Source organism: Microchirus variegatus, assembly GCF_963457635.1.
Source record: "Microchirus variegatus genome assembly, chromosome: 9".
Classification (NCBI taxonomy): Eukaryota; Metazoa; Chordata; class Actinopteri; order Pleuronectiformes; family Soleidae; genus Microchirus; species Microchirus variegatus.
Genome location: NC_139810.1, coordinates 3,577,718 through 3,605,217, shown reverse-complemented (window position 1 = coordinate 3,605,217; position 27,500 = coordinate 3,577,718). Strand labels below are relative to the sequence as shown.

The 27,500-nt window shown below is 40.5% G+C and overlaps 3 protein-coding genes and 1 long non-coding RNA gene across 5 annotated transcripts in view; 3 read left to right on the top strand and 1 right to left on the bottom strand.

The window, feature by feature from the left end:
* LOC310931828 (NACHT, LRR and PYD domains-containing protein 3-like) overlaps nucleotides 1–101 on the top strand; it is a 21,429-nt gene extending 21,328 nt beyond the window's left edge. For both annotated transcript variants that reach the window (XM_083895066.1, XM_083895065.1), the window contains exon 13: nucleotides 1–101. This exon is cut by the window's left edge and continues 898 nt beyond it. The gene's annotated coding sequence lies outside the window, so the exon portion shown is untranslated.
* A 978-nt stretch (nucleotides 102–1,079) lies between these two features.
* Nucleotides 1,080–6,671, bottom strand: LOC310931766 (deoxyribonuclease-1-like; the record flags this gene model as incomplete). Its single annotated transcript, XM_083894995.1, has 7 exons — nucleotides 1,080–1,474; nucleotides 1,938–2,034; nucleotides 3,326–3,483; nucleotides 3,587–3,699; nucleotides 3,780–3,880; nucleotides 5,171–5,257; nucleotides 6,655–6,671. 7 exons carry the CDS (start codon nucleotides 6,669–6,671, stop codon nucleotides 1,355–1,357), a joined length of 693 nt encoding a protein of 230 aa, XP_083751121.1. The 3' UTR covers nucleotides 1,080–1,354.
* A 928-nt stretch (nucleotides 6,672–7,599) lies between these two features.
* Nucleotides 7,600–27,500, top strand: part of LOC310931839 (NACHT, LRR and PYD domains-containing protein 12-like) — a 23,933-nt gene continuing 4,032 nt past the window's right edge. Inside the window, exons 1-10 of the mRNA XM_083895077.1 lie at nucleotides 7,600–7,629; nucleotides 8,993–9,135; nucleotides 9,265–9,414; nucleotides 10,132–10,251; nucleotides 13,658–13,777; nucleotides 14,423–14,625; nucleotides 15,045–16,845; nucleotides 26,259–26,432; nucleotides 26,676–26,849; nucleotides 27,410–27,500. The exon at nucleotides 27,410–27,500 is cut by the window's right edge and continues 86 nt beyond it. Coding sequence (XP_083751203.1) covers nucleotides 9,266–9,414; nucleotides 10,132–10,251; nucleotides 13,658–13,777; nucleotides 14,423–14,625; nucleotides 15,045–16,845; nucleotides 26,259–26,432; nucleotides 26,676–26,849; nucleotides 27,410–27,500 — 2,832 coding nt within the window. The 5' untranslated portion in view covers nucleotides 7,600–7,629; nucleotides 8,993–9,135; nucleotide 9,265. The remainder of the gene's footprint in view (nucleotides 7,630–8,992; nucleotides 9,136–9,264; nucleotides 9,415–10,131; nucleotides 10,252–13,657; nucleotides 13,778–14,422; nucleotides 14,626–15,044; nucleotides 16,846–26,258; nucleotides 26,433–26,675; nucleotides 26,850–27,409) is intronic.
* Nucleotides 19,664–21,664, top strand: LOC310931844. Its single transcript, XR_014592927.1, has 3 exons — nucleotides 19,664–19,693; nucleotides 21,190–21,315; nucleotides 21,489–21,664. It is a non-coding gene; the product is annotated as an uncharacterized lncRNA (long non-coding RNA).

The window sequence follows — 27,500 nt, the reverse complement described above, 5'->3', positions numbered from 1 at the left end:
AATACATTTTTACTCATGTTTTATTGACAGAACTATTTTACATGGAATCACTATAATATGATGTCATTGTTTTGACATAATAATTTATAATTTTTATGGGACTTTATGGGACTTATGATCTATCTATCTATCTATCTATCTATCTATCTATCTATCTATCTATCTATCTATCTATAAAGCAAGTGTATCTATATGTCTGTCTGTGAGATTCATATTTTGCTGACTGTTAGTCAGATTGTCCTAAGACTTTAGATATGGGCTGAGCATGGCCCGGAAATTCAAATTCCTCCAAAAAATTGAAAATCAAGGATGCACCTTGATTCTCAATTTCTTTTTTTTGAGGAATTTAAATTTTTGCTGATTTATCACGATACACCAGGCAGGCAGCGGCTCATCAGCAGCAGCTGCGCTGTCTGGAGCGTAGAGGTGGGAGTGAGTGAAGAGGCTGTCCTCACGTGGGTGAGACATTTTCACACGGTTCACTGCAGAACATGGGTGCTATACTGAAACGACGAGGCGTCGGTTATTTTGCATTAGCATGCTACTACTTTGCGGCTAACTTGGCGAACCTGTTTCCAAAGGTAAGCTAGCGAGGCTACGATTTGCATTAGCGTAGGGCTAACATAATACAAACACTGTGCAACCTCATGAGGCACAACGCAAATGTTTTCATTTTCAATTAGCATTAGCGTAGCTTGATGTTGTGATTGTCAGCCTCGCCAGCCAATAAAACATTTGTGTTGTGTCTCATGAGGTTGCACAGTGTTTGTATTATGTTAGCCTTTACGTTCTTTATCATGCATTACCATAACTGAAAAATCTTCTAGGAATATATACCTATGGGCACTCCTGCACTCCTACTATAAAAATAACTAAAGTATTACAAAGAAATACTACAGAAATAACTATAGTATGACAAAGAAATACGGGGCGCTCAGACATCTGCATGTTTTAAACGTACACAAAAAAATAACAATTTGAACATAGAAAACTTTACTGATTATTAAAAACAAACAAGAGTCATTTTTCAAATATTTACATCAGATTCTGTACAGAGACAAAAACAGAATGAGGAGGAATATAAAATATTGGCGTTCGCTATATATATATAAAAAAAAAAAACAATTTCACCTGAGAAGAAATAACAATAATAATCCAGACACGTGTTTACATATTCATTCATTCATTCGTTCATCAGGTCACAGAGTGTCAAGAACCGCGTCCTTGTCGGTGTGAGTTTGTCGCGACGAAAGTTCGTCGAGTGAAGTCTGATTACGTCAGAGAATCGTTTGAAAAAAAACCACCTCGCTGGCGCGACGAGATCAGTGATCACCTGACCTTCCCGACACACGGTTCACAGAGACAGGAGGAGCTGGATGACGCTGAGGAGGAACAACAGGGGCGTGGCCTGAAGGAGGAGGGCGGAGCTCTTCAGTCTCACCTCCACAGGTAAGTTGTCACTTATCTCCATCACCTGGAAGTCAGAGTTTGTTTATTTTAAAGGAAAGAAATGATTTTAGTCATTTAAGATATCTACGTCACATGTTCACATCTTTATCTCACTGTAAGACTTTTCCTGTTTGTAAACCACTCACTCTCCCACACCAAAGTCCATAGAGAAAATCGGTGATTTTAACATCACAGCACACAGGAGTTGTTGATCCACTGCTGCCTCCATCACTAAGTTCAAATGTCTTATTTTGTAAATTCGGCATTTGAAAATCTTCTTTCAGATTTACTTCAGTGACACAAAGTGACCACACGAGGCAGCAGTAGACCAGCAGCTCCTGTGTCCCCGCGAGCTAAAATCACTGACTTTGAGGTTTGGTGTGGGAGAGTGAGTGGTTTACAAACGTCAGTTTCCTGTTGGAAAGCTGTCTAACAGTGAAGATAAAGACGTGAACGTGTTCTGCGTCGCGTCCGGCTGATAAACGTACCTTGTCCCTTTTGATATTGAGTTCTCTTCCAAAGTTGAAGACCTTAGCGGAGTACGGAACGACCGCCTTCAGGAACGCCCTCCCATGAACCACAATCCTGACACACACACACACACACACACACAAAAGTTCACGGTTAATTTAGTCATCGTTGAATTGTTATTTTCCTCTGAATATTTTTAACATTCCACATTCTCTCAGTGTCTCTCTGTCTGTCTCACACACACATTCTTGTACAGCATTCTTAGCGAGGACATTCCTGAGCTAATTCTAACCTAAAACCAAGTCTTAACCCATAAAACAGCCATTTTAAGGAGAGACAGAGCGTGAGGACCAGACATGTCCTACTGTTTCCTAATGTGTCCTATAGTGTCCTGTTTCCTATTGTGTCCTTTAGTGTCCTGTTTCCTATTGTGTCCTTTAGTGTCCTGTTTCCTATTGTGTCCTTTAGTGTCCTGTTTCCTATTGTGTCCTTTAGTGTCCTGTTTCCTATTGTGTCCTTGTGTTTCCTATTGTGTCCTTTAGTGTCCTGTTTCCTATTGTGTCCTAGTGTTTCCTATAGTGTCCTGTTTCCTATTGTGTCCTTTAGTGTCCTGTTTCCTATTGTGTCCTTTAGTGTCCTGTTTCCTATTGTGTCCTAGTGTTTCCTATAGTGTCCTGTTTCCTATTGTGTCCTTTAGTGTCCTGTTTCCTATTGTGTCCTTTAGTGTCCTGTTTCCTATTGTGTCCTATAGTGTCCTGTTTTCTATTGTGTGCTAGTGTTTCCTATTGTGTCCAGCTGTGTCCTATAGTGTCCTTCTGTTCCCTATTATGTCCTATAGTGTCCTACTGTTTTCTGTTATGTCTTACTGTGTCCTATTGTGTACTACTGTGTCCTATAGTGTCTTATAGCGTCCTACTGTTTTCAACTGTGTCCTACTATTTCCTATTGTGTCCTACTGTGTCCTATAATGTCCTACTGTTTCCTAGTATGTCCTATAATGTCCTATAGTGTACTACTGTGTCCTATTGTGTCCTATGTTCTAATGTGTCCTATAGTGTCTTACTGTGTCCTTTAGTGTACTACTGTGTCCTACTGTTTCCTATTATGTCTTACTGTGTCCTATAATGTCCTATTGTGTCCTACTGTGTCCTATAGTGTTCTACTGTTTCCTATTATGTCTTACTGCATCCTATAATGTCCTATTGTGTCCTATAGTGAACTATTGTGTCCTACTGTGTCCTTCTCAAAAAGATCTTTTGTCATTTAGAAATGACCAACAGTTTTCCTCAAACGCGTTTCGGTGAAAATCGTTTTCATCCACACTCCAAACACTGTAGTACTCATGCCAGGCCTGTACGTGGCGCTGTAGCTTAACAAAGATGTATGTACGAGTAAACACACATACCTGTCAAAGGGACAGCTGGTGTCCTCACTGACGGTCGTGTCCACTTTGTCTCCGATCAGCCACGAGAACGTGGTGTTTTTGAAGATTTTGATGTTTTTCTTGTACGTCTTCTTCATGTACGCACAACCAGCGTGGAAATCTCCCAGGAACATCACGTTCTACACACACACACACACTGTAGTGAACATCATGTGACGACGTACGTGTGTGTGTGTGTGTGTGTGTGTGTGTGTGTGTGTGTGTGTGTGTGTGTTCCCTCACCACGTTGTTCCACAGCTTGGTCACCGTCTCAAAGACGTCGAAGAGTCGGTTCATCTCCTGAACGGCCTGAGTCGGATCAGAATGAAGAGGAACCAGAACAAACTTGTTGACTCCTGCAGAGGAAACGAGGGAGGAAGAGAAGGAGTGAAGGCGATGATGATGCTGGTGATGAAGATGAAGAGTCTCCACTTACTGGCTTCGCCGTTCTGGAATTGAACGGCGAACGGTTCCCTGGTGAAAACCCGTGGCTTGCTCTCGTACTGATGTTGACCGATCACGCTCACCGTCTGCTCTCTGATTGGACGAACGGAAAAGACATGAATGTGAAGATGAAGTAGGAGGAGGACAGAAGTAGACAGGGCATCTATCTCTACATCTCTATAGCATCTATCGCTAAATCTACATACAAGTTTAGGGTTACCTTCATCTATTTCTATACTACAACATATCTATAGTATCCATCTCTATTGCATCTATCATTACAAACCAAGATCTACATTCATCACCATCTTACCTGTAGGTGAACGTCTCACCTGTAGGTGAACGTCTCATGGGCTAACCTGTAGGTGAACGTCTCACCTGTAAGTGAACGTCTCATGGGCTAACCCGTAGGTGAACGTCTCACCCGTAGGTGAACGTCTAACCCGTAGGTGAACGTCTCAGCTGTAGGTGAACGTCTAACCCGTAGGTGAACGTCTAACCCGTAGGTGAACGTCTCAGCTGTAGGTGAACGTCTAACCCGTAGGTGAACGTCTAACCCGTAGGTGAACGTCTAACCCGTAGGTGAACGTCTAACCCGTAGGTGAACGTCTCACCCGTAGGTGAACGTCTAACCCGTAGGTGAACGTCTAACCCGTAGGTGAACGTCTCACCCGTAGATGAACTTCTCACCCATAGGTGAACGTCTCATGGGCTAACCTGTAGGTGAACGTCTAACCCGTAGGTGAACGTCTCACCTGTAGGTGAACGTCTTACCCGTAGGTGAACGTCTAACCCGTAGGTGAACGTCTCACCCGTAGGTGAACGTCTAACCTGTAGGTGAACGTCTAACCTGTCGGTGAACATCTGAACGTCTCACCCATAGGTGAATGTCTCACCGTAGGTGAACGCCTGAACGTCTCACCTGTAGGTGAACGTCTAACCCGTAGGTGAACGTCTCAGCTGTAGGTGAACGTCTAACCCGGTGGTTGAACGTCTAACCCGTAGGTGAACGTCTCAGCTGTAGGTGAACGTCTAACCCGTAGGTGAACGTCTAACCCGTAGGTGAACGTCTAACCCGTAGGTGAACGTCTCACCCGTAGGTGAACGTCTAACCCGTAGGTGAACGTCTAACCCGTAGGTGAACGTCTCACCCGTAGGTGAACGTCTCATGGGCTAACCTGTAGGTGAACGTCTAACCCGTAGGTGAACGTCTCACCTGTAGGTGAACGTCTTACCCGTAGGTGAACGTCTAACCCGTAGGTGAACGTCTCACCCGTAGGTGAACGTCTAACCCGTAGGTGAACGTCTAACCTGTCGGTGAACATCTGAACGTCTCACCCATAGGTGAATGTCTCACCGTAGGTGAACGCCTGAACGTCTCACCTGTAGATGAAGACGTATTGCTGCATGTCGGAGGCAGATTTTCCCAGAGGTTTACTGGACAGCGACTTGTAGACGTATCCGTCGTACCTCAACACAAACACAGAGACACACTGTTACTACAACACAACAGAGAGGTCGCGTCGCTCACCTCAGAAGATGACGTTTGTTTCTTTGTGTTTAAACTCTGTTTTCACGTCACTTTGGTGAATGAAACAGTGAGATTTCCTCAAACTTTATCATCAGACGCAGGAAACAGTCAAATAGTTTTCACTTTACAAATTTAATATACTTTATATATGACATACTACACACTATATATACATATGAAGTGGTAATGCTTATGTACTTTTACTAAAGTAGAGTTTAAAATGTGAACCCACCACTGTGGCAGTCGTCTGTTAGCCTTGTTAGCGCTTCAAACAGCTTCAGTTCAACCAGATTCACAAAACCACCAAAAATCAAACATCAATCACATGCTAATCAGAGGTTTACACCCGAGTTCAGACCAAGAAAAGCACAAGCAAAGCTTTCCTATTTAAGAAAGCAACAGGTTAATGTGTAACAGGACGAGAAAAACCATCCAGCAAAGAATCTGAATTAATGATTCACCGACAAATCCAGAGTAAACATGAGCAGAGAGGAAGCAGCCGCTGAAGCAAAGCCTGTGCCATCATTTCATTGGGGTTAAACTGAGCCCTTTTTAAACCAGATTAATCCAAACTATGGTGAAGTTTTCTGTTTCTCTAAATCAGCAGCAATAGTGGAAAAAGTTTGTGAAAAAGAAGACATTTGTATTGACAGCTATACTTCAGTAAAAGTACACAAGAGTGATCCTGGAAATTCAGATCACATCTATCTCTACATCTCTATCTGATCTATCTCTATAGCATCGATCTCTACCTCTCTGTGTCATCTATATCTACATCTCTATATGATCTATCTCTACATCTCTGTATCATCTTTCTTTACCTCTCTATGTCATCTATCTCTACATCTCCATATGATCTCTCTCTAGATCACTATATCATCTCACTCTACATCTCTACATCATCTATCTCTACATCTCTATATCATCTATCTCTACATCTCTATATCATCTATCTCTACATCTCTATATCATCTAACTCTACATCATCTATCTCTACATCATCTAACTCTGTATCTCTACATCATCTATCTCTACATCTCTACATCATATAACTCTACATCTCTATATCTATCTCTACATCTCTATATCATCTAACTCTACATCTACCTCTACATCATCTATCTCTACATCTCTACATCATCTAACTCTACATCTATCTCTACATCTCTACATCATCTAACTCTACATCTCTACATCTCTACATCATTTATCTCTACATCCCTATATGATCTATCTCTACATGATCTATCTTTACATCATCTAACTCTACATAATTTATCTCTACATCATCTTACTCTACATCTCTACATCATCTATCTCTACATCATCTAACTACATCTCTACATGATCCATCTCTACATCATCTATCTCTACGTCATCTAACTACATCTCTACATCATTTAGCTCTACATCGCTATATGATCTATATCTACATCTCTACATGATCTATCTTTACATCATCTAACTCTACATAATCTATCTCTACATCTCTACATGATCTATCTTTACATCATCTAACTCTACATAAGTTATCTCTACATCATCTTACTCTACATCTCTACATCATCTATCTCTACATCATCTAACTACATCTCTACATGATCCATCTCTACATCATCTATCTCTTGTGTGTGTGTGTGTGTGTGTGTGTGTGTGTGTGTGTGTGTGTGTGTGTGTGTGTGTGGTGTGTGTGTGTGTGTGTGTCTACCCTTTGTATATCTATGATCTACACTTCATATATATATGGTAAGACATATACCCTTTAAATATGTTTGGTAAGACATCTACCCTTTAAATATCTATGGTAAGACATCTACCCTTTATAGATGATGGTAAGACATATACCCTTTAAATATCTATGGTAAGACATCTACCCTTTCAATATCTATGGTAAGACATCTACCCTTTATAGATGATGGTAAGACATATACCCTTTAAATATCTATGGTAAGACATCTACCCTTTCAATATCTATGGTAAGACATCTACCCTTTATAGATGATGGTAAGATATCTACCATTTAAATATCTATGGTAAGAAATCTACCCTTTGTAGATCCATGGTAAGACATCTACCCTTTAAATATATATTCTAAGACATCTACCCGTTGTATATCTATGGTAAGACATCTACACTTTATTATCTATGGTAAGACATCTACAAGTTGTATATCTATGGTAAGACATCTACCCTTTACATATGTATTGTGACATCTGCCCTTTACATATCTATGGGTGGAGCAGTGAAAGTGAAAGTATTCTGTGACTTTGCTTCAGTCGCCATTTTAACTGCGCAGCATGAAGACAGAAAGGTGAGTGTTGACGTGATTATAACGATAATATGTGATGATTTGGTCCGTGTGAAGTACCTTAACGTGATATTTAAGTAAACGTACAAGTATGTGACCAGAAAATGACTTTGGTAGAAGTTTTTAGTCACTTTTTATAATATTACTCAAGTAAAACTCTCTCTCTCAGTATCAGAAGTCATTTTCTGGCATAAAAATGTACTTTTCGAAGTAAACGTTGCTAGAAATAACAACGTAAAGTACAGATACGTGTATTTTGTACTCAAGTACAGTAACAAAGTGAAAAACTGCTTAATCCTAACAAGTTAGAATGGAAACGTTCAGCCTGTCGTAACTCAGGTCAGTCGTCGTTTGTTTTTCTTAAATGTGAATTCCGCCATGTTCTCTCTTTTCTCATCAAACGCTCCAAACCGTTGAATACATTAGATTTAATAATCCAGACGTTTATAAATGATCATTTTGATTAAAAACGAAACAGTGACGTCAAATGAAACGCATTAGTAAAGTTTATTTTATTTAATAGAAAAAAATAATGACATCATTTAGGAGGTTTTAAGTACTTAATTCACAAGTGTTCTGAAGTTATGAAGTTATGAAGCAGTTCATTTCCGGTTTTCAAAATAAAGTCCCGTCCAACGCGAACACAATGTTGAATACATTAGATTAAATAATCCAAACGATTATAAATTATCATTGCGATTAAATTAAACAATTAAAAAAAGTAAAGAATGTTGTCAAATGAAACCTTTACTGTGTACTTTTGGAGTAATCCAGGGACAAAGTTCACATGTCTATATTTGAAGTAGTAGTAGTTATGTTTAAATTTAATTGTACTTAGTACGTTTTGTACTTCATGTACAATCAGTATTTAGTAATTTTACTATGTGCTTTTGTAGTAATCCAGTGTCAAAGTTCGGTAAACTGAACAAAATTCTGACTTTTGTGTGAGATAAAATCCATGATTTGTGTTCATAGTTGATGGTTTCAATTTTATTGGTCAAAAAACACTTTATTTACTTCATGCACAAGTAGCATGAAGTACTTTTACTGCGTGACGTTTTCTAATCTTCAAATGGACACATGGAAAATGTAAATAAAGGCAGGATTTGCTGAACCATCAGAAGTGTATGTGATAAAGTCAGAGGCTCATGTGTTTGTGATATCTCTGGATATCACAAACACATGAAACTATATCTAACATTCAGCTGACTTTAATGCAGGCAACAGCCCTTCAATAACACACAAGCAGAGTAGCCTAGCACCATCTACTGGCCATAAGCCGCTATAGCACACAAATATGTCAGTAACATGAAGTGCAGATTTCATCAAACACCTTCTCTAACAGAAAACTCCTGTTGTCTTCCAGTTTCCTCTGGTGTGATTGGTCACTGGACTGAACACAGATCCACATCAGTCGTCCTCCAGGAAACATGAAGGAGATTTTCCACTGCAGAGTTTGAGAGGGAACTCTTTAAAGTGCTTTAAATATGATCAGTGGAGCAGTGAGAAGTAAGTGAGGAGCTCATTTACACATTTACACAAGTTATTTTGCTCAAATGAGCTCTGTAAATATTTATATTGGGATATATTCGGTCTGTGTGTCTGTCAGTGTCAGCTCACAGTCTGTTTCTCTCTCAGAATGACTGAAGTCCAGCAGATGAGTGATTGTGTGGAGGAAGACGAGGACAGAGCAGAGACTCCAGGACCCAGCTGTCTGTCTGTGAAGAGTGACCAGTCTATGGGAACACCTATAAGCTTCAGTCATGAACCTGGAGCCTCAGAGACAAAGTAAGAGACAGTTTGTCCTGTGAAGGGTGTTAGCAGCAGATCATTCAGCTGTTTGACCAACCTTCATAAAAACCTTTATTATGAAGAAACTTGGACCAAGACAACAACAGACTTGGTTGTGTGTTAAACACAAATGCTGGGGCCCGATTCTATTGGTTTAGAGGTTTAAAACAAGCTGTCAATCACCCAAATTGTCCAATGTAAGCCAGATTTATGGCGCTGTGTAACTGAACATGCTGCAGGGTCACAGTTGTTATTACGCTCCACACAGTGAGCATCCATTTACAGCCAGTTTCTTACTTTTTTAAATTTGTTTTGCCAAACTAGAGAACGCCTAGACATCCCTTTACTAAAACCTGTCATTTTACTCTGCTTCACTTCAGCAGCCTCATACTTTGCACAGCTCATGTCCACATGTTGTTACATGACCTCCATGTGTTTTTAAGCCAATACTGCATATTTTAAAGGTGATATTTACTTTAAAATGCTATATTTTTTAGGCGAGGGGAAAAAAATCCATCATTTATGCTGTTTTCCATGTGGATTAACTTTGACACAGTTTTCTCTTTATTTTGATACTAAGATAATTCACATAGAGCTTGTTACTGCAGAAATTTACTCTGTTTAGTTTGGGCATGTCATTTTTTAGCAGGGATTCCAAAAAGACGGTCAGGGAAGAAGAAGTTAAACTATATAAAACCCTGTTTGTGTTTGCAGAGGCCACAACCAGAGACGGAGAGCAGAAACTCCAGGACCCAGCTGTCTGTCTGTGAAGAGTAACCGGTCTATGGGACGACCTATAAACTTCAGTCATGAACCTGGAGCCTCAGAGACAAAGTAAGAGACAGTTTGTCCTGTGAAGGGTGTTAGCAGCAGATCATTCAGCTGTTTGACCAACCGTCATAAAAACCTTTATTATGAGGAAACTTGGATCAAGACAACAACAGACTTGGTTGTGTGTTAAACACAAATGCTGGGTACTGATTCTATTGGATTAGAGGTTTAAAACAAGCTGTCAATCACCCAAATTGTCCAATGTAAGCCAGAGCTATGGCGCTGTTCAACTGAACATGCTGCAGAGTCACAGTTGTTATTACGCTCCACACAGTGAGCATCCATTTACAGCCAGTTTCTTACTTTTTTAAATTTGTTTTGTCAAACTAGAGAACGCCTAGACATCCCTTTACTAAAACCTCTGTCATTTTACTCTGCTTCACTTCAGCAGCCTCATACTTTGCACAGCTCATGTCCACATGTTGTTACATGACCTCAATGTGTTTTTAAGCCAATACTGCATATTTCAAAGGTGATATTTACTTTAAAATGCTATATTTTTTAGGTGAGGGGAAAAAAATCCATCATTTATGCTGTTTTCCATGTGGATTAACTTTGACACAGTTTTCTCTTTATTTTGATACTAAGATAATTCACATAGAGCTTATGAGCAGGGACTCCAAAAAGAGGGTCAGGGAAGAAGAAGTTAAACTATATAAAACCCTGTTTGTGTTTGCAGAGGTCACAACCAGAGATGGAGAGCAGAAACTCCAGGACCCAGCTGTCTGTCTGTGAAGAGTGACCAGTCTATGGGAACACCTATAAGCTTCAGTCATGAACCTGGAGCCTCAGAGACAAAGTAAGAGACAGTTTGTCCTGTGAAGGAGTCAGATTCATCAAAGTGTAAGATAAGATAAGATAAGATAGTCCTTTATTCGTCCCGAAGTGGGGCAATTTCCAGTGTTACAGCAGCAAGACAATAAAGATAAGAATAATAAATATTAAACATGCATTACCAAAAAGAAATAGAATATATAAAGATATTAACACTGACTATAAAAATAAGTTTAAAAATAGAATGTAGAATGTACATTACAACCGGTCTGCAGAATATACACAGTATGCACATGGTATTTACAGTGTAAGGAAACAAGGCTGAGCTATTTAATAAGGATATTAAATAAGGATATGGATATTGCACTGATGAGAAAACTACAGTATAAAAAATTTGACAGTATGAAAAATGACAATATATTGCACTTAAAAAAATGTACATTATGAAAAAATATATACAGTATATTACAGCAATGAAAAATGAACAGTATATTGCACATGGAGAGTGGAGAGTGTGTGTGTGTGTGTGTGGGGGGGGGGGTCTACTTAGAGCAGTGCTTGTAGGGAGGAGCGACCTGCGATAACGCTCCTTCAGACATTTTGGATGTTTAAGTCTGTGACTGAAGGAGCTGCCCAGTGCTGCAATGGTGTTCTGCAGGGGGTGGGAGAGATTGTCCATCAGAGATGATAGCTTGGTAGCCATTCTCCTCTCTCCCACCACCTCCACTGGTTCCAGGGGACATCCAAGGACAGAGCTGGCTTTTTTAATCAGCCTGTCCAGCCTCTTCCTGTCTGCGGCTGTGATGCCACTGCCCCAGCAGACCACTGCGTAGAAAATGGCTGATGCCACTACCGAGTCGTAGAAGGTCTTCAGGAGTTCTCAACCAAACCTCTGTGTCCTCACAAAGACACACACACACAACATGGTGAGACAAAACTGTAAGACAATAAAGTGTCTCGTGGACAAGTTTGTCTCGTGTCCCCAGTCGTCACTGAGCTCGACATTTGCTTCAGTCAATAAACGAGGGTTTTCATTCACTGTCTCAGCCACACACATGTCCACCTGTCCCTGACATGTTAGTAATAAAGACATGTCTTCACAGACACATGTCCACCTGTCCCTGACATGTTAGTAATAGAGACATGTCTTCACACACACATGTCCACCTGTCCCTGACATGTTAGTAATAGAGACATGTCTTCACAGACACATGTCCACCTGTCCCTGACATGTTAGTAATAAAGACATGTCTTCACACACACATGTCCACCTGTCCCTGACATGTTAGTAATAGAGACATGTCTTCACAGACACATTTCTACCTGTCCCTGACATTTTAGTAATAAAGTAGAGATCGACCGATATGTTTTTTTCAGGGCCGATAACGATACCAATTATTAGTAGTCAAGGAGGCCGATAACCGATATTTGGAGCCGATATTAATTTGCAATAAAAGTCAAAATATTGGAATCAAAACTTTGAATAATACAAACACCAACACTAAACTCCATTTAAATGCCTTTAAGCATCTGTTGCTGACATATGCTCAACTCATCATGCTTAGTTTATTACAGCATTTGGGAAGCCTATAGTTTATTATGTAAATGTTATATTATAACAACATGTGATAGCAGGGACCCTGTCATTCAGAACTAATCTGCTACATTACTCACAATTAATTGTAGTGTAGCTGAAAAAAGTAGTACAATCTCAAAAGGAGAGACTGTTCATCCCTGAACACCATGCAGTTGATGTATGCTTTATGATGCTATGTTATGTCCCTGCAACAGGACTTTAACATGACAGAAATAACTGAAACATGTCTCTTAAACAGACTTCTGAGGGCCACATATTGTCCTCTGTCCTCATATTGTCCTCACTTCAGGCCCACACACACCATGGTCCTCCCGTGGAAAACTAGCGAGACTATCAAAATGGACCGAGAGGGTTAAACTTGATTTCATCACTTGTAATTTGGCTTCATTCTGGCGCTACACTCGTGTTTGACGCCGGGATGGAAACAAGTGCAATAACTGGTCTAAAGTAGGGCTGTAACGATATGCGTATCGAAATCGAAATCGTGATACTCAGAGCCACGAACCTGTGTCGCGATGTGAGAAAACAGAATCTCGACACGCCCTTTCTAACTCCCAGTTATTTTTCCAGTCAGCCACATGATATGAGCTGTTAGTGCTACCAAACTTATTTTTATTAGGGCTGTCAAATTATCGCTTTAATTGTGATTAACTAATTACAGCCATCATTAACGCGTTGTGTTTTTTAATCGTGTTAATCTCTTCTTTACTGATGTCCCCGCTACCGGGGCAGCGTCAGACGCAGCGACAAAAGCGTTATAAAACCATGTCTAACTTTAACAAACACAGACATGCTGCATACCCACAGAAAGGTCAGAAACTCTTATAAACCATTCTTATGTTCACCAAACACAGTTAAAACACAGATGGATCAAACCCGCAGGAGTGGAAAAAACCCCGAAAAGCGGCACCGGCGCGTCAGCGTGATTATGTAAACAGCGGAGAATTCACAGATTTTTATCACTCTACGAACAAGATTCACAGATCCAGGTCAGGGAAAAAGAAGTTAAACTATATAAAACCCTGTTTGTGTTTGCAGAAGTCACAACCAGAGACGGAGAGCAGAAACTCCAGGACCCCGCTGTCTGTCTGTGAAGAGTGACCAGTCTATGGGAACACCTCTGTTCTTCAGTCATGAACCTGGAGCCTCAGAGACAAAGTAAGAGACAGTTTGTCCTGTGAAGGAGTCAAATTCATAAAAGTGTAGGTTCTCAACCAAACCTCTGTGTCCTCACAAAGACACACACACACAACACGGTGAGACAAAACTGTAAGACAATAAAGTGTCTCAGATCAGAGGACAAGTTTGTCTCGTGTCCACAGTCGTCACTGAGCTCGACATTTGCGTCAGTCAATAAACAAGAGTTTTCATTCACTGTCTCAGCCACACACATGTCCACCTGTCCCTGACATGTTAGTAATAAAGACATGTCTTCACAGACACATGTCCACCTGTCCCTGACATGTTAGTAATAAAGACATGTCTTCACAGACACATGTCCACCTGTCCCTGACATGTTAGTAATAAAGACATGTCTTCACAGACACATGTCCACCTGTCCCTGACATGTTAGTAATAAAGGCATGTCTTCACAGACACATGTCCACCTGTCCCTGACATGTTAGTAATAAAGACATGTCTTCACAGACACATGTCCACCTGTCCCTGACATGTTAGTAATAAAGACATGTCTTCACAGACACATGTCCACCTGTCCCTGACATGTTAGTAATAAAGACATGTCTTCACAGACACATGTCCACCTGTCCCTGACATATTAGTAATAAAGACATGTCTTCACAGAGACAAGTTTGCTGTTCCTGTGGACGAGCAGACGTCCTGCTGTCCTCTGTGTCAGGACGTCCTGAAGGATCCAGTCTCCACCAGCTGTGGTCACTGGTTCTGCAGACGCTGCATCTCCTCATACTGGGACCAGTCTGGTCCACCAGGAGACTCCTGCTGTCCTCAGTGTGGACAAAGACCCAGGACAGGACGTGGACCACAGAGTAAGACTCATAAAGAGAGCAGCTTCCATCAGCACGAGCAGATTTTAAAAATGGAAAAAACAGGAGAAAAATGTCTAAAAGTTAAAAATGTTACTCATGTGATGATGAAGATGATGGAGTTTAACTCTCTGCTGCCCCCTGCAGGTTGAAGAAATGAAGGTTTACCATCATTTTCCTGCTTTTCTATCATTATTGTTCTCTTGTATACAGATGATTCTCTTTCCTTCACAATCGTCACAGTTATTCTAGAATGATTCAGACTTTAACAATAAAGTTATTCAAGTCATTACAGTGAAAGTGACTGTAGTTTTTCATTTGACAACAAACAACATAAAACAACAACGTGAGAGAAAAAGATGAAAATAATCCTCAGCTGCTCAGATTCTTTCTTCAGTCTGACTTTGTCTCTTGTCTTTCAGCAGATGTTGGTCTGCAGGAGGTTCTAGACGAACAGAAGGTTCTAGATGAACATAAGATCAGTCTGAGGAGCAGATTTGAACATGTGACTGAAGGAACTGAAGGAAGAGGAAGTAGAACCCTCCTGAACAGGATCTTCACTGAGCTCTACATCACAGAGGGACAGAGTGAAGAGGTCAATACTCAACATGAGGTGAAGCAGCTGGAGACGACCTCCAAGAAGAAGATGGTCAAGGACACTCCCATCAAGTGCTGCCACATCTTTAAAGCCTTACCTGACCACCAGGGGCGCATCAGAGTGGTCCTGACCAACGGCGTCGCTGGTGTTGGAAAAACTTTCTCGGTGCAGAAGTTCACTCTGGACTGGGCCGAGGGTTTGGAAAACCAGGATGTGAATCTGCTGATTCTGCTTTCGTTCAGGGAGCTGAACCTGATCAGAGATCAGCAGCACAGTCTCCTCACGCTGCTCCATGTTTTCTATCCAACATTAGAGAAGGTCAGAGCAGAGAAGCTCGCTGTCTGTAAACTTTTGTTCATCTTTGACGGCCTGGATGAAAGCAGACTCTCACTGGACTTCAACAGCAGGACGCTGGTTTCTGACGTCACACACAGGTCATCAGTCAACGTGCTGCTGACCAACCTCATCCAGGGGAATCTGCTTCCCTCAGCTCTCATCTGGATAACTTCTCGACCTGCAGCGGCCAATCAGATCCCTCCTACATGTGTTGACAGGGTAACAGAAGTACGAGGCTTCACTGAGGACCAGAAGGACGAGTACTTCAGGAAGAGATCCAGAGATGAAGATCTGTCCAGCAGAATCATCTCACACATCAAGACGTCCAGGAGCCTCCACATCATGTGTCAAATCCCAGTCTTCTGCTGGATCAGTGCTACAGTTCTGGAGCACATGTTGACCACAGAGCAGAGAGGAGAGCTGCCCAAGACCCTGACAGACCTGTACTCACACTTCCTGCTGGTTCAGACAAAGAGGAAGAAGAACAAGTACGACAAAGGACGTGAGACGAGTCCACAGGAGCTGATGGAGGCCGACAGGGACGTTCTTCTGAAGCTGGGGGGGCTGGCCTTTGAACATCTGCAGAAAGGAGACATCATGTTCTACCAAGAAGACCTGGACCGGTGTGGTCTTAGTGTGACAGAGGCCTCGGTTTACTCAGGAGTTTGTACAGAGATCTTCAGAAGAGAGAGTGTGATCTTCCAGAAAACAGTCTACTGCTTTGTTCATCTGAGCGTTCAGGAGTTTCTGGCTGCAGTCTACATGTTCCACTGTTTCACCAACAGGAAGACAGAGGTACTGCAGGACTTCTTCAGACATGATTATACTTCTCTGGATGTCTTCCTGAAAGCAGCCATGGAGAAATCACTTCAAAGTGTAAATGGTCACCTGGACCTGTTTGTTCGCTTCCTTCATGGACTCTGTCTGGAGTCCAACCAGAGACTCTTAGGAGGTCTGCTGGGTCAGACTCGGAACAGTCTAAAGATCATCCAGATGGTCATTGAGAACCTGAAGAAGATGAACACAGAGAACATCTCACCTGACAGAAGCATCAACATCTTCCACTGTCTGACAGAGATGAACGACCAATCAGTGCATCAGGAGATCCAAGAGTTCATGAAGTCAAAGGACAGAGAACAGAAACTCTCTGAGATCCACTGCTCAGCTCTGGCCTACATGCTGCAGATGTCTGAGGAGGTTCTGGATGAGTTGGACCTGAAAAAGTACAACACATCATACCAGGGAATACAGAGACTGATTCCAGCTGTGAGGAACTGCAGGAAGGCCAAGTAAGTTCATACATGATCAATAACATCATCAATCAGTGATGGTTGATCAAATATTCTTCTCATTCTTCTCACTTTGTCAGTCAGCTGTGTTGTATTTCATGTTTTAAATGATGCAGATTTATCAGCTGCTTGTGATTCTTGCTTTGAACGTCTTTATTTTGTCATTTACTGTTAATGTTTCATTGTTAACTTTCTCTTCATGTGACTTTGATTCTTTTTGGTTTCACCTAAACCTGATTAGACTCCAACACGGGTCAAAGCAAACCCAAAGACCTGATCAGAACCAGTCCGTGTTCAGATCTAGAGAAGTCTGCTGACGTTACATTAAGACACAGAGTCGTCCAGTGACGTTAGCTTGTTAATAACCATTAGCTGTGAAGTCGCTGCTGATCAGGTCTGTGTCTCTGGACTCGGTCGAACCAACATGTCTGAGTTTGACATGAGTCCAGGTCCCAGGTGTGTTCCACACACTCAGACTGTGGACATGATGGACACCTCACTGTGACTCCATGAAAGATGTTTCAAACACAACAAGAGAAGATGTTGATGAAAATGTCAACATATGACACTGCATGAAAAGTGGGATTTTTGGCAGTTATCGTCCCTGAGAATTGCCGTCAAACTCCCAGTCAACTGGGTGTTTCAGTCAGTTGCCGATAACTGCCAGGAATTGCCGTAAACTTGCAGTCTAGGTGAGAAAGTCACCCCCCCAGCTCCTAGGAGCGGGTAAGGTTTTCATATGTAAATGACCATGTTGTGATCTGTTCAAATGCAAATCAGGAGTGTGTGTCTCCATGGAATAGCTACTGTCTCAGGAGCCATTGAGTTTTGCTCAATAGTTTCCCTGTAGAAGGAATTTAAGTTTACATTTTGAAGACCCATTATTTCTTTGAACAATTGGAGTATTATTTAATTGTATTATGTGGTTAAAAACTGGATTATACCACCACACCTTTAAACTTAGTCATGCCATGTATCAACATTGTGTGTAGATTCCCAGCTGTTCATGGTAACTTTACTATGAATGATGAGAAAACATAAGACAATAACTTTAATAAAAATCTATAAAGGTGTCTGACAGTTTAAAACAGTTTACATGTTTTATATTGTATAACAATATCTATATAAACTGCCCCCAAAAATAAGAGAAGGTTCTACAATCTAATTTTTTTTTTTTTTTTTTTACACTTCAGCAGTTTCAGAGAAAGTGCCACAAGACTTGAACTGAATTGTTCTAAATTTCAGCCAGCGTGCAGAGTGGTATGACTACTGTCACCTTTTCTCTAGTACAGCTTAACTGCACAGTGGATGTGTTTACAACACATCTTCCAGCAATGTGTTCTACAGGGAGAAACCATTCTGGGTGTGATGTGTCTGTTCCCTGCAAACTCCAAACTTCTACTGGCTGTCATTAAAATGTCTGTGTGGATGGAGATGAAGCCAAGAAACTTTAGCAAGGACATGTTTGAATGCAGTGGTTTTGGACATGACATTAACAACTAAAAACTGCTTTATAACAGCTGGTCTTGGTTCAGATAGAGGGTCAAATTGTCTGTCATAGGGGTGGTAATGCACCTAGGGGGCGGTAGTGCACCTATAAAAGGATATAAGCGGTAGAAGAAGAAACAGCAGCGCGTCTGTCTCATGGATGTAAATATGAACCGTCGTTCAACCGAGTATATCGATTGAGAACATGTTTCATAATAAATCCGCAAGTATTTGCTGTGTATTAGGTTGTAATAACCAACACCAGACACTCCACATTCTCCCTGTCGACGAGGACAGAAAAGCGGAGTGGATATCTTTTATTTTTGATGGGAATGCCGCTGCTACATTCCCAAAACACTCCGCGTGTGTGCTAACCGCTTCACAGAGAAGTGTTATTCAAACTTCGGGCAGTACTATGCTGGACTTAGCACACAACTTCATCTAAACGAAGGACCAGTGTCGACATTACGTGGTGGATTACCTGCAGCTCAAGTTGTAAGTATTTCCAACAATGAAACTGTCTTTGTGTATATGTTCTGTCGTGTAGCATTAGCGATAGGCGGCTAAGTGCTAATGCTATACGTGTTTGCCCGTGTTTCATTTGCGTGTGTTTCTCACGCCAGTAAACATAACATAAGGAAATGTGTGTTTATTATCCTACATATGTTGAAACACTTGAGATATGCAGCTAAAGCTAAAGACTCGTATTATGTTCGAGTAGAGAACAACTTATTGTAAATATGACGAAGATTCAAGTAAAGTAATGCCAGTCTTTTTAGTATGAGCCGTAATATTATTTTAATCTTTACTGTTTTCCATTCCAGGGTCATTTTATCCACACAGACACTCAAACAGACGCTAAAACTGTGCCAATCAGCTGTCAATTGGGACCTTGAAAGAACATGTGAACAGCAAAAGTAAGTAGAATTGTAATTTTGTAGAATCCAAATACTGAAGAGCATAAAATGTTCACACATGTATCTACTCTATAGGGACCCAGACACCAAAATGGCGTCCATGGAGGTCAGACTGGTGTCTCTGGAGGAAGCAGCTGTGGATCCAGAGCAACAAACCGTGGCTGTTCTGATTTGAAGAGGAAAAGAGGGGTGCACAATCCCAAAATTGCAGTAAATATGTTTCTCTCGTTTTCTTAACTCAGAGGGAAACGACAGGCGCTATGACTCCATACAAGGGTAAGATTTTAAGGAAAAAAACGTGACATTTTATGTAGGAGTATAAGTCGATGTATCTGACCTGACTATTTTTTATTTGCTGACAGACTCAGCTTGACTCGCCCCAAAATTCTGCTGTGACTCTGCAAGGCCGGATGTGTGTGGAGTAGACTCTGGAGCCTTTATATGTAAGTAACTTTAATCAAAAAAATGGTCTTGTTTGTGGTGTTTTTTTTTTTTTTTTTTACTTTTTATTTAGCATTTTCAGTTTAAGAGAAAACAAGTTAACAACAAACATGGGGGCTCTTCAGTTAAAAGTCCTATATATAGTGTCCAGTGATTTTACTTGTTAGTGTGTAGCGTCCTCAATTGTTTTGATAAAAGCAGTCCATTTCTCCCATTTCCTGGGAAAAATTGTTCCTCTTGATCGGAGAGAGAAAGTCATCTTTTCCATGAAGCACATTTCCTTCACTTTGTCCATCCATTGGTTAATGCTTGGAGACTCAGATTTATACCAGTATTTTGTTATAACTTTTTTACAAGCCATCAGCACTATTTTACACAGATACCAATCTTTTTTTTCAACCACATTTTCATTAAAGACACAGAAATAGAGGACCATCACATTATTAGGAATTGTGTATCCCAAAATCTTTGCCACAGTGGTACTTACACAACTCCAAAAGGTTTGAATTTTTGGACATAGCCAAAATATATGGGAGTGATCTGCGTTCATGTTTCCGCACTGCCTCCAGCACTGTTCTTGAGATTGAGAGAATTTGCTTTTTATATGAGGTGTAATGAAAAAACGAATCAAGTTCTTCCATCCAAATATTTTCCATTTCTTCGAACTCGTAGATGAATGCTGTGCACTCCACATAGAACGCCACTCCTCCTCTGATATTTCCATGTTTAGTTCTTTCTCCCATTTTGCTTTAATGTATCCTGTGTTGATCCCTTTCTGCTTCTGAAGACCTTGATAAATGTTAGATATTATTTTCCTATTCTTCTTTTTGTAGGCTACAGTCAGAGTATCCACCACTGCATTGTCCTCTTTGGACAATGTTGGTTTGATTCTTTTCTCGTAAAAATCTCTTAATTGCAGGTAACGGAAAAAATCCTTGTTTTCCAGTCCAAATTCCTTCTGTAGCTCACTGAAACTTTTTAAGAGCCCTCTGTGAGTTATTGTGCATACTGCTGTGATGCCCCTGTCACACCATCGCCTGAATCCAGCATCACTGATTCCTGGTTCGAATCTGGGGTCTAGAGCAGGCCAAATTAATAATTTGATGTCTCCCTCCATATTGTATTCCTTAACCATCTTGCTCCAGATAGCCAATGTTTGTTTAATAATTTCATTATTGCTTTGTTGAGCCAATTTGTTTGCTATGTCCCCTAGTATTGCCTGAATCTGGAAACTTTCCATCTTGGCCTCTATGTCTTTCCATCTTGCCTGATATAGGAGGCAGCATGTAGAAACCAGGAACTTTACTTGAGCTGCGTAGAAGTACTGTTTCAGATTAGGCAAGGATAGTCCCCCCTCTTCTTTTGGTAGTTGAAGTGTCTTATACCTGATCCTCGGTCTCTTTCCGGCCCAGATAAATCTAGATATAGTTTGTGGTGTTTTTTTAAATATATATATATATATATATATATTAATGCCTGTTGCCTCTCTTTTTGTCAGCGGCATGTAAGACACTATGAGACACTCCAGAAGAACTTACATATGAACAGATAAAGTCAGCCAGACCTTGAGGCCCAATCAGGAGCAGTGAGAGGTGCAGCCCGGAGCAGACAGAGAAGAAAGAGGGTACGATTGAAATCAGTGCATGATTTAAAAGTGTTTTTTCTTGACCTTAATACTAAGTACAAATTATAACATTTTACTAAACTAACTGGTTAATTAGACAAACGCATACATACATACGTGTGTGTATATATACGCAAATGGAGCAGCACTAATTGTACTACTTGTGTTTCCAGCTGCTGGAAGCGAGGAGGGCTGTTTTAACCAAGGATGAGATGGACTTCTGCAGGGGCATCACAATTGACCTGATGTCTGATGAGGAGGATGGAGGACAAACTGTTTTGTAATTGTGGGCTTTAAATTAAAATTTAAAAATTAGAATAAAATGTGATTTGATTTGATGGCTCAGCTGATGGAGAAGCTGGGTGGATATTCAGCCTCCATCCTTCAACAAGAGAGGCTGGAGAGAGACCCAGAATACTGAACAACCCACCACAGAAGGCTGCATAATGGACCACTCTCTGCAAGACCTGCTCCAACTTCTGACCCTGAAGCAGCCAAGAGAGATTTTTCGTAAAGCATGTTTGTTATTTGTTTTTGTTTATTTAAATAAAGCTTCACTTTCTATATGTACTTTCTTATGTCTCTTATTCTCTATTGTGATGTGGAGTTATCACTAAATAATGATAGCAATAAGAATAATTAGTAGTAGTATCATTAATAATATTATCAATATCTATAATATTATAATCATTATTAAAAATGGGAGGGGCAAATGACCATGTGTTCCAAAGGTGACCAATGAGTGAGGGGTTTGCTGTCCAATCACAGAGGATTTTACTGTGGAACTGTGTGTGCGTTCATCCAATGGTTGTATGTGTCAGTCAGAGCAGGTCTCCGGAGTCACCACGCCATCCCTCCCCTTACCATTATGGGCACTCCCCTTACACGCGGGCACGCCTCCTCAACACTGATTAGGTGAGAGATCACGCCTGACGTGATGACGTTGTCGTATTTGAAGAAGGACGAGAAGCGAGAAGTTAGAAAGAGGAAAGCTGCAGAACAACACAAGTTCTAAAAATGACGGAATGAAAAGGTAAGAATGGTTTAATACACAGTTTGATATTGAACACTTTATTGTCGTTATTTATACATTATAGATTAAGTCAATTAAGTTTAGTTTGCTAACCAGTCGTGACTCGTGTCTACATGTTATAACCGTAGTGACTGTATCAGAAAGCAAGAGAAGCGATTTTTTTTTCTAGTTTGTTTTAATGATTTCTTAAATGCCTTTACTCATACAGGTTATAACATTGACAAAGTGAGTCACATTTTCCACTAAGAAACGTTTACGATAAACTACATGCTCTTTATTTAGTTTTATCTAGTCATTTTTTTAAATCTTTAAATGACTGAAGTTGCACACAGCTTTGCTAATTTGAAAACGTGACCTCAGTTCTACAATTGTAAAGATGAAACATTTGATAATGAATAATATATTTCACGTTTAGAGATAAAAAGTTCTGTTGAATCACAGTCAACAGTTAAATTTATTTAATTTCAGTTAGCCTACATATATTTTAGGACAGGTAAAGTCTTATAGGCAAATGTAATCCAGTTAATTTCTACTGGATTGTCGATGAAACATGTTCCCTATTAAAAATACAAAAGAAATATAATTAAATATTAAATATTAAAATTCTCTTACAGAGCAACATGACCTTTCCTGTTGGATCAGGCCCTGAGCTGAGGCAATGTGACTCAGACACTTTTCAGTGTCCGATTTGCCATTTGAAGATTTGCAACATTTGCATATGACACATGCTGGCACAATTCTGATTGTGATGATGATCGTCTACAGGTGCCATTGGATGCAGATGACCATATATACAGCAAGATGCCGTACATCTTTCCTGCAAAAGACTTGGTTAGTCTAAGCATTTCTTTCATACATCAGTAAACACACAGATGTGTTCTGTCTCATTCAAACTTATCTGTGTATCCATTTAGGGCAGTGATGTTACTATGGTCAGCTCTGATGATGCATCCACAAAGAGTCTTGTGGTACGTAAGGAAGTGCAAATAATCAGGGAAAGAAATTGTCTTATTCAAAGTACTTGAATATATACAGTGTTGCATATTTATGCATTGTATAATTTCATTTTAGGAAAGGGCCCAACAGGCAAGAAAGAAACGGCGTGAGTCCAGTTGCCTGTTAGTTCAAGGGATAACTGAGGATCAAGGCATGCTGCAACACCTTCAAGTGAGTTTGTCAAAAAGCATTTTGTGTGGGATTTATTTATTTATTGTATTTATATATGAATACCCAAACTAAAAACCTATAATATATTTATAGAAAATCATCAGCGGCAGCACAGTGTCTCCCTGGGTCGTCATTCTTTTTGAAGAAGACGACCAAGTGGACAAGGTGATGAGCTTCTTGTCTGGAGTACTTGAAAGTACAAAGACAGACAAGAAGTATGCTGATCCAGTGGCTTTTGTCATGGATGTACTTTTGCCAGAAGTGAGATATCAGACACTGATTCAAAGACTACATATTTTATATAACTACATATGTCTCCTTTTAACACATGGTCACTGTCCAACACAATCTTAATCTTCGCCCTGGCAGTTGTACGCTCCATTTCCCTGGACAAAGCCACTGAGATGTACAAATGTGGAAATAAGTTTGACTCGAGGTGAGTCAGATAGTTTATAAAACTGTTAAACCAACTTTCACAGCAGTGTATATTCCCAAATGTATGTGAGTGTCATTAATGACTTCATCATTTTGTTGTATCATTTTGTCTTATCAGTGAGATAACGCTGCTCAGTGAACAGCTTCAGAGCCAGAGCCTGTCTGATGAAGCAAGGCTCAAACTCCAAAGCCTCTTGGCCAGATTCCAGATCGCTTTAGAGAGTGAGGACTTTCTTCAGCGACTGTGATTCGAGTCAAACTGTTTTCCATCCATCTGTCCATTACCTACCACTTTGTCCTCCACTGAAGGGTCACGGGGGGTGCTGTGCCTATCTCAGCTGACATAGGGTGATAGGCGAGGTCACACCCTGAACAGTTCACCAGTCCATCACAGGGACACATATAGAGACAAACAACCGTTCACTCACACTCACACACCTACGGCCAAATCACCTAATCCCCAAATCTGCATGTTTTTGGACTGTGGGAGGAAGCCGGAGAACCTGGAGAAAACCCACGCACACACGGGAAGAACATGCAAACTCCATGCAGAAAGACCCTTGTTCCAGCAGGGGCTCTTTGTCAAAAGTGTAAAAAGATTATTTTGTGTTACACGAATAAAAATAATATATCATTAATTTCTTGTATTCATTACATGGATTTGAAAGTTATACAACTTTCTGTGCAGAATCAAGTGTTTCAGAGCTTTTGTATGACTTCATTCGTCAAAATATCCACTGATGTCCAACTGTGTTTGATTCAGATACCAGAGTTTCACATATCTACCTGGAAATAGGTAACAACTCCTTAATGACATAATCAGCAATAGTTTAGTTTATTGTTGATTTTGTTGAAAGCTTTGTTGAGTGATTTTGTAGTTGTACCTCATGGGAGTGTAAAAACAGAACAAGTAGACTTCTATAGTTCTAATACTTTTTCTGTCAAACAGACTAATAAGACATTCAAAAAGTGTAGGATATTAAACACAACTTGTTATAACCTACAGTTTGCTGTGATCATGGAAGTTTGCAAAAATAAATAAAACTAATGAACGTGTGTACCAAGTTTCGTTCATGTACGTTACACCCGACAGGAGTTGACCTAGTAGCACTTTTTTGCGTCAGTCTGAAGCCCCGCCCACTTCCATTTTTTGACGCACATTCACCGAACCACTTTCGTTCGGCGATTTAAGCCAGGTCTGATGTTGTCCCAAAAATTTGCGAGGTTTGGGATACGTTTAGGCCTTCAAAAAAGCACATTCTTCGTGTGAAGAATAACAATAATAATAATAATAATAATAATAACTCTTTCAATTACAATAGGGTTCTTGCACAGTCGTGCTCGAACCCTAATTACTCACAAACGTTACATTTTACAGAAGCTATTGCCGTCACAGTGGAAATGTTTTTTGGGGATCAGTATCACGTTATAATGTGATACTGTAATATATAAACGTGATCATTATATTTTATAAACGTGATCATTATATTTTATAAACGTTATAATTATATTTTATGAACGTGATACTTTATTTTGTAAACGTGATTATTATATCAGAAACGTGATAATTATGTGTATGTGTATAATCTGCATTTATATATTTTAGCAGTTTGGCTATATTATTTAATAGTTTACAAAGTGGCTTTAATTATTCATAAATTGCATACAAAGTACACTTATGTGTTCATAAATGTCAGCGAGTATTTTATTCGTCTCTATTATTGTCGCACACCGTGGTAAAAAGTCTCTGTCAATGAGTTTGCATGGGATACGCGTGTATAAATAAAGTTTCGACAAAAGCAAACGTCATCACGTCAGAGGAGAAGTGCCTGCGTGTAAGGGGAGTGTTGAGGAGGCGTGCCCGCGTGTAAGGGGAGTGTTGAGGAGGCGTGCCCGCGTGTAAGGGGAGTGCCCGTAATGGTAAGGGGAGGGATGGCGTGGTTACTCCGGCCCGGAGTTAGACCTACTTGCTGACGATCGCTACATTGATATGCTTATTAGAGCCGTTAGCACCTAGCGGGGGTTCGCCCCCCCCGTCCGTTCTCAACTATGATCGGGCGTTATGGGGAACAGGCGAACGTCGCGGAGGACGGCTGATAATGGCTGAGAATCACGGGCGTTCGGGGCAGTTATCTGGCGTGAGCGGCGCCGATAATCTGGGTTTTCATGCAGTGTGATATTTTTCTATAATCACAGACTGGATTATTGTGAACTCTCAGAGTGTGAAGTCGTGGTCTCAGCTCTGAACACATGATCAAACACTGACTGCTTTCAAGCAGTAACTTCTCATCTTTTATTCTTTATTCAGGTTGAGTCGCTGCGGTTTGTCAGAGATCAGCTGTTCTTCTGTGGTCTCAGCTCTGAAGTCCAACCCCTCACACCTGAGAGAACTGGACCTGAGTGACAACAATCTTCAGGATTCAGGAGTGAAGCTGCTGTGTTCTGGACTGGAGAGTCCACATTGTAGACTGGAGACTCTGGAGTGAGTTCACTGACTGAAGCTAAAAGAAAGTAAAGTACAAAAACTAAAGTTAAAAGGTGTTTTTAGATTTGACCTCATCATAAGGAACAAAAACAGTTCTCGAGCTTCTAGATCCTGTCAACAACACACACACACTTTCTCTCTCTCACACACACACACACACACACACACACACACACACACACACACACACAACACACACACAGTCGTTGTCTAAAGTCTCATCTTTTATTCTTTATTCAGGTTGAGTGACTGCAATTTGTCAGAGATCAGCTGTTCTTCTCTGGTCTCAGCTCTGAAGTCCAACCCCTCACACCTGAGAGAACTGGTGCTGAGTGGGAACGAACTGAAGGATTCAGGAGTGAAGCTGCTGTGTTCTGGACTGGAGAGTCCACATTGTAGACTGGAGACTCTGGGGTGAGTTCACTGACTGAAGCTGATGTTGTTTTTTTAACTTTCATTAACATTAAACTAGTCTTTAGATATTTGATATTATCGTATATCACAATATTTGACGTCAGATTTGATATTTTTTACGATATCTAATATTGAACACTGTGCAAACAAAATGAGAAAAGATGTTTTCTTTAAAAACATTTTTTTGATCTTTATTGTCTTTGTGACAAAAACAGGTAAAATGAATAAAAAGGAAAAAGAAATCAACTACATCTCACAGTTTTTTTTAAAAGAAAGTAAAGTACAAAAACTAAAGTGTTTTTAGATTTGACCTCATCATAAGGAACAAAAACAGTTCTCGAGCTTCTAGATCCTGTCAACAACACACACACTTTCTCTCTCACACACACACACACACACACACACACACACACACACACACACACACACACACACACACACACACACACACACACACACACACACACACACACACACACACACACACACACACACACACACACACACACACACACACACACAGTCGTTGTCTAAAGTCTCATCTTTTATTCTTTATTCAGGTTGAGGAACTGCAGTTTGTCAGAGATCAGCTGTTCTTCTCTGGTCTCAGCTCTGAAGTCCAACCCCTCACACCTGAGAGAACTGGACCTG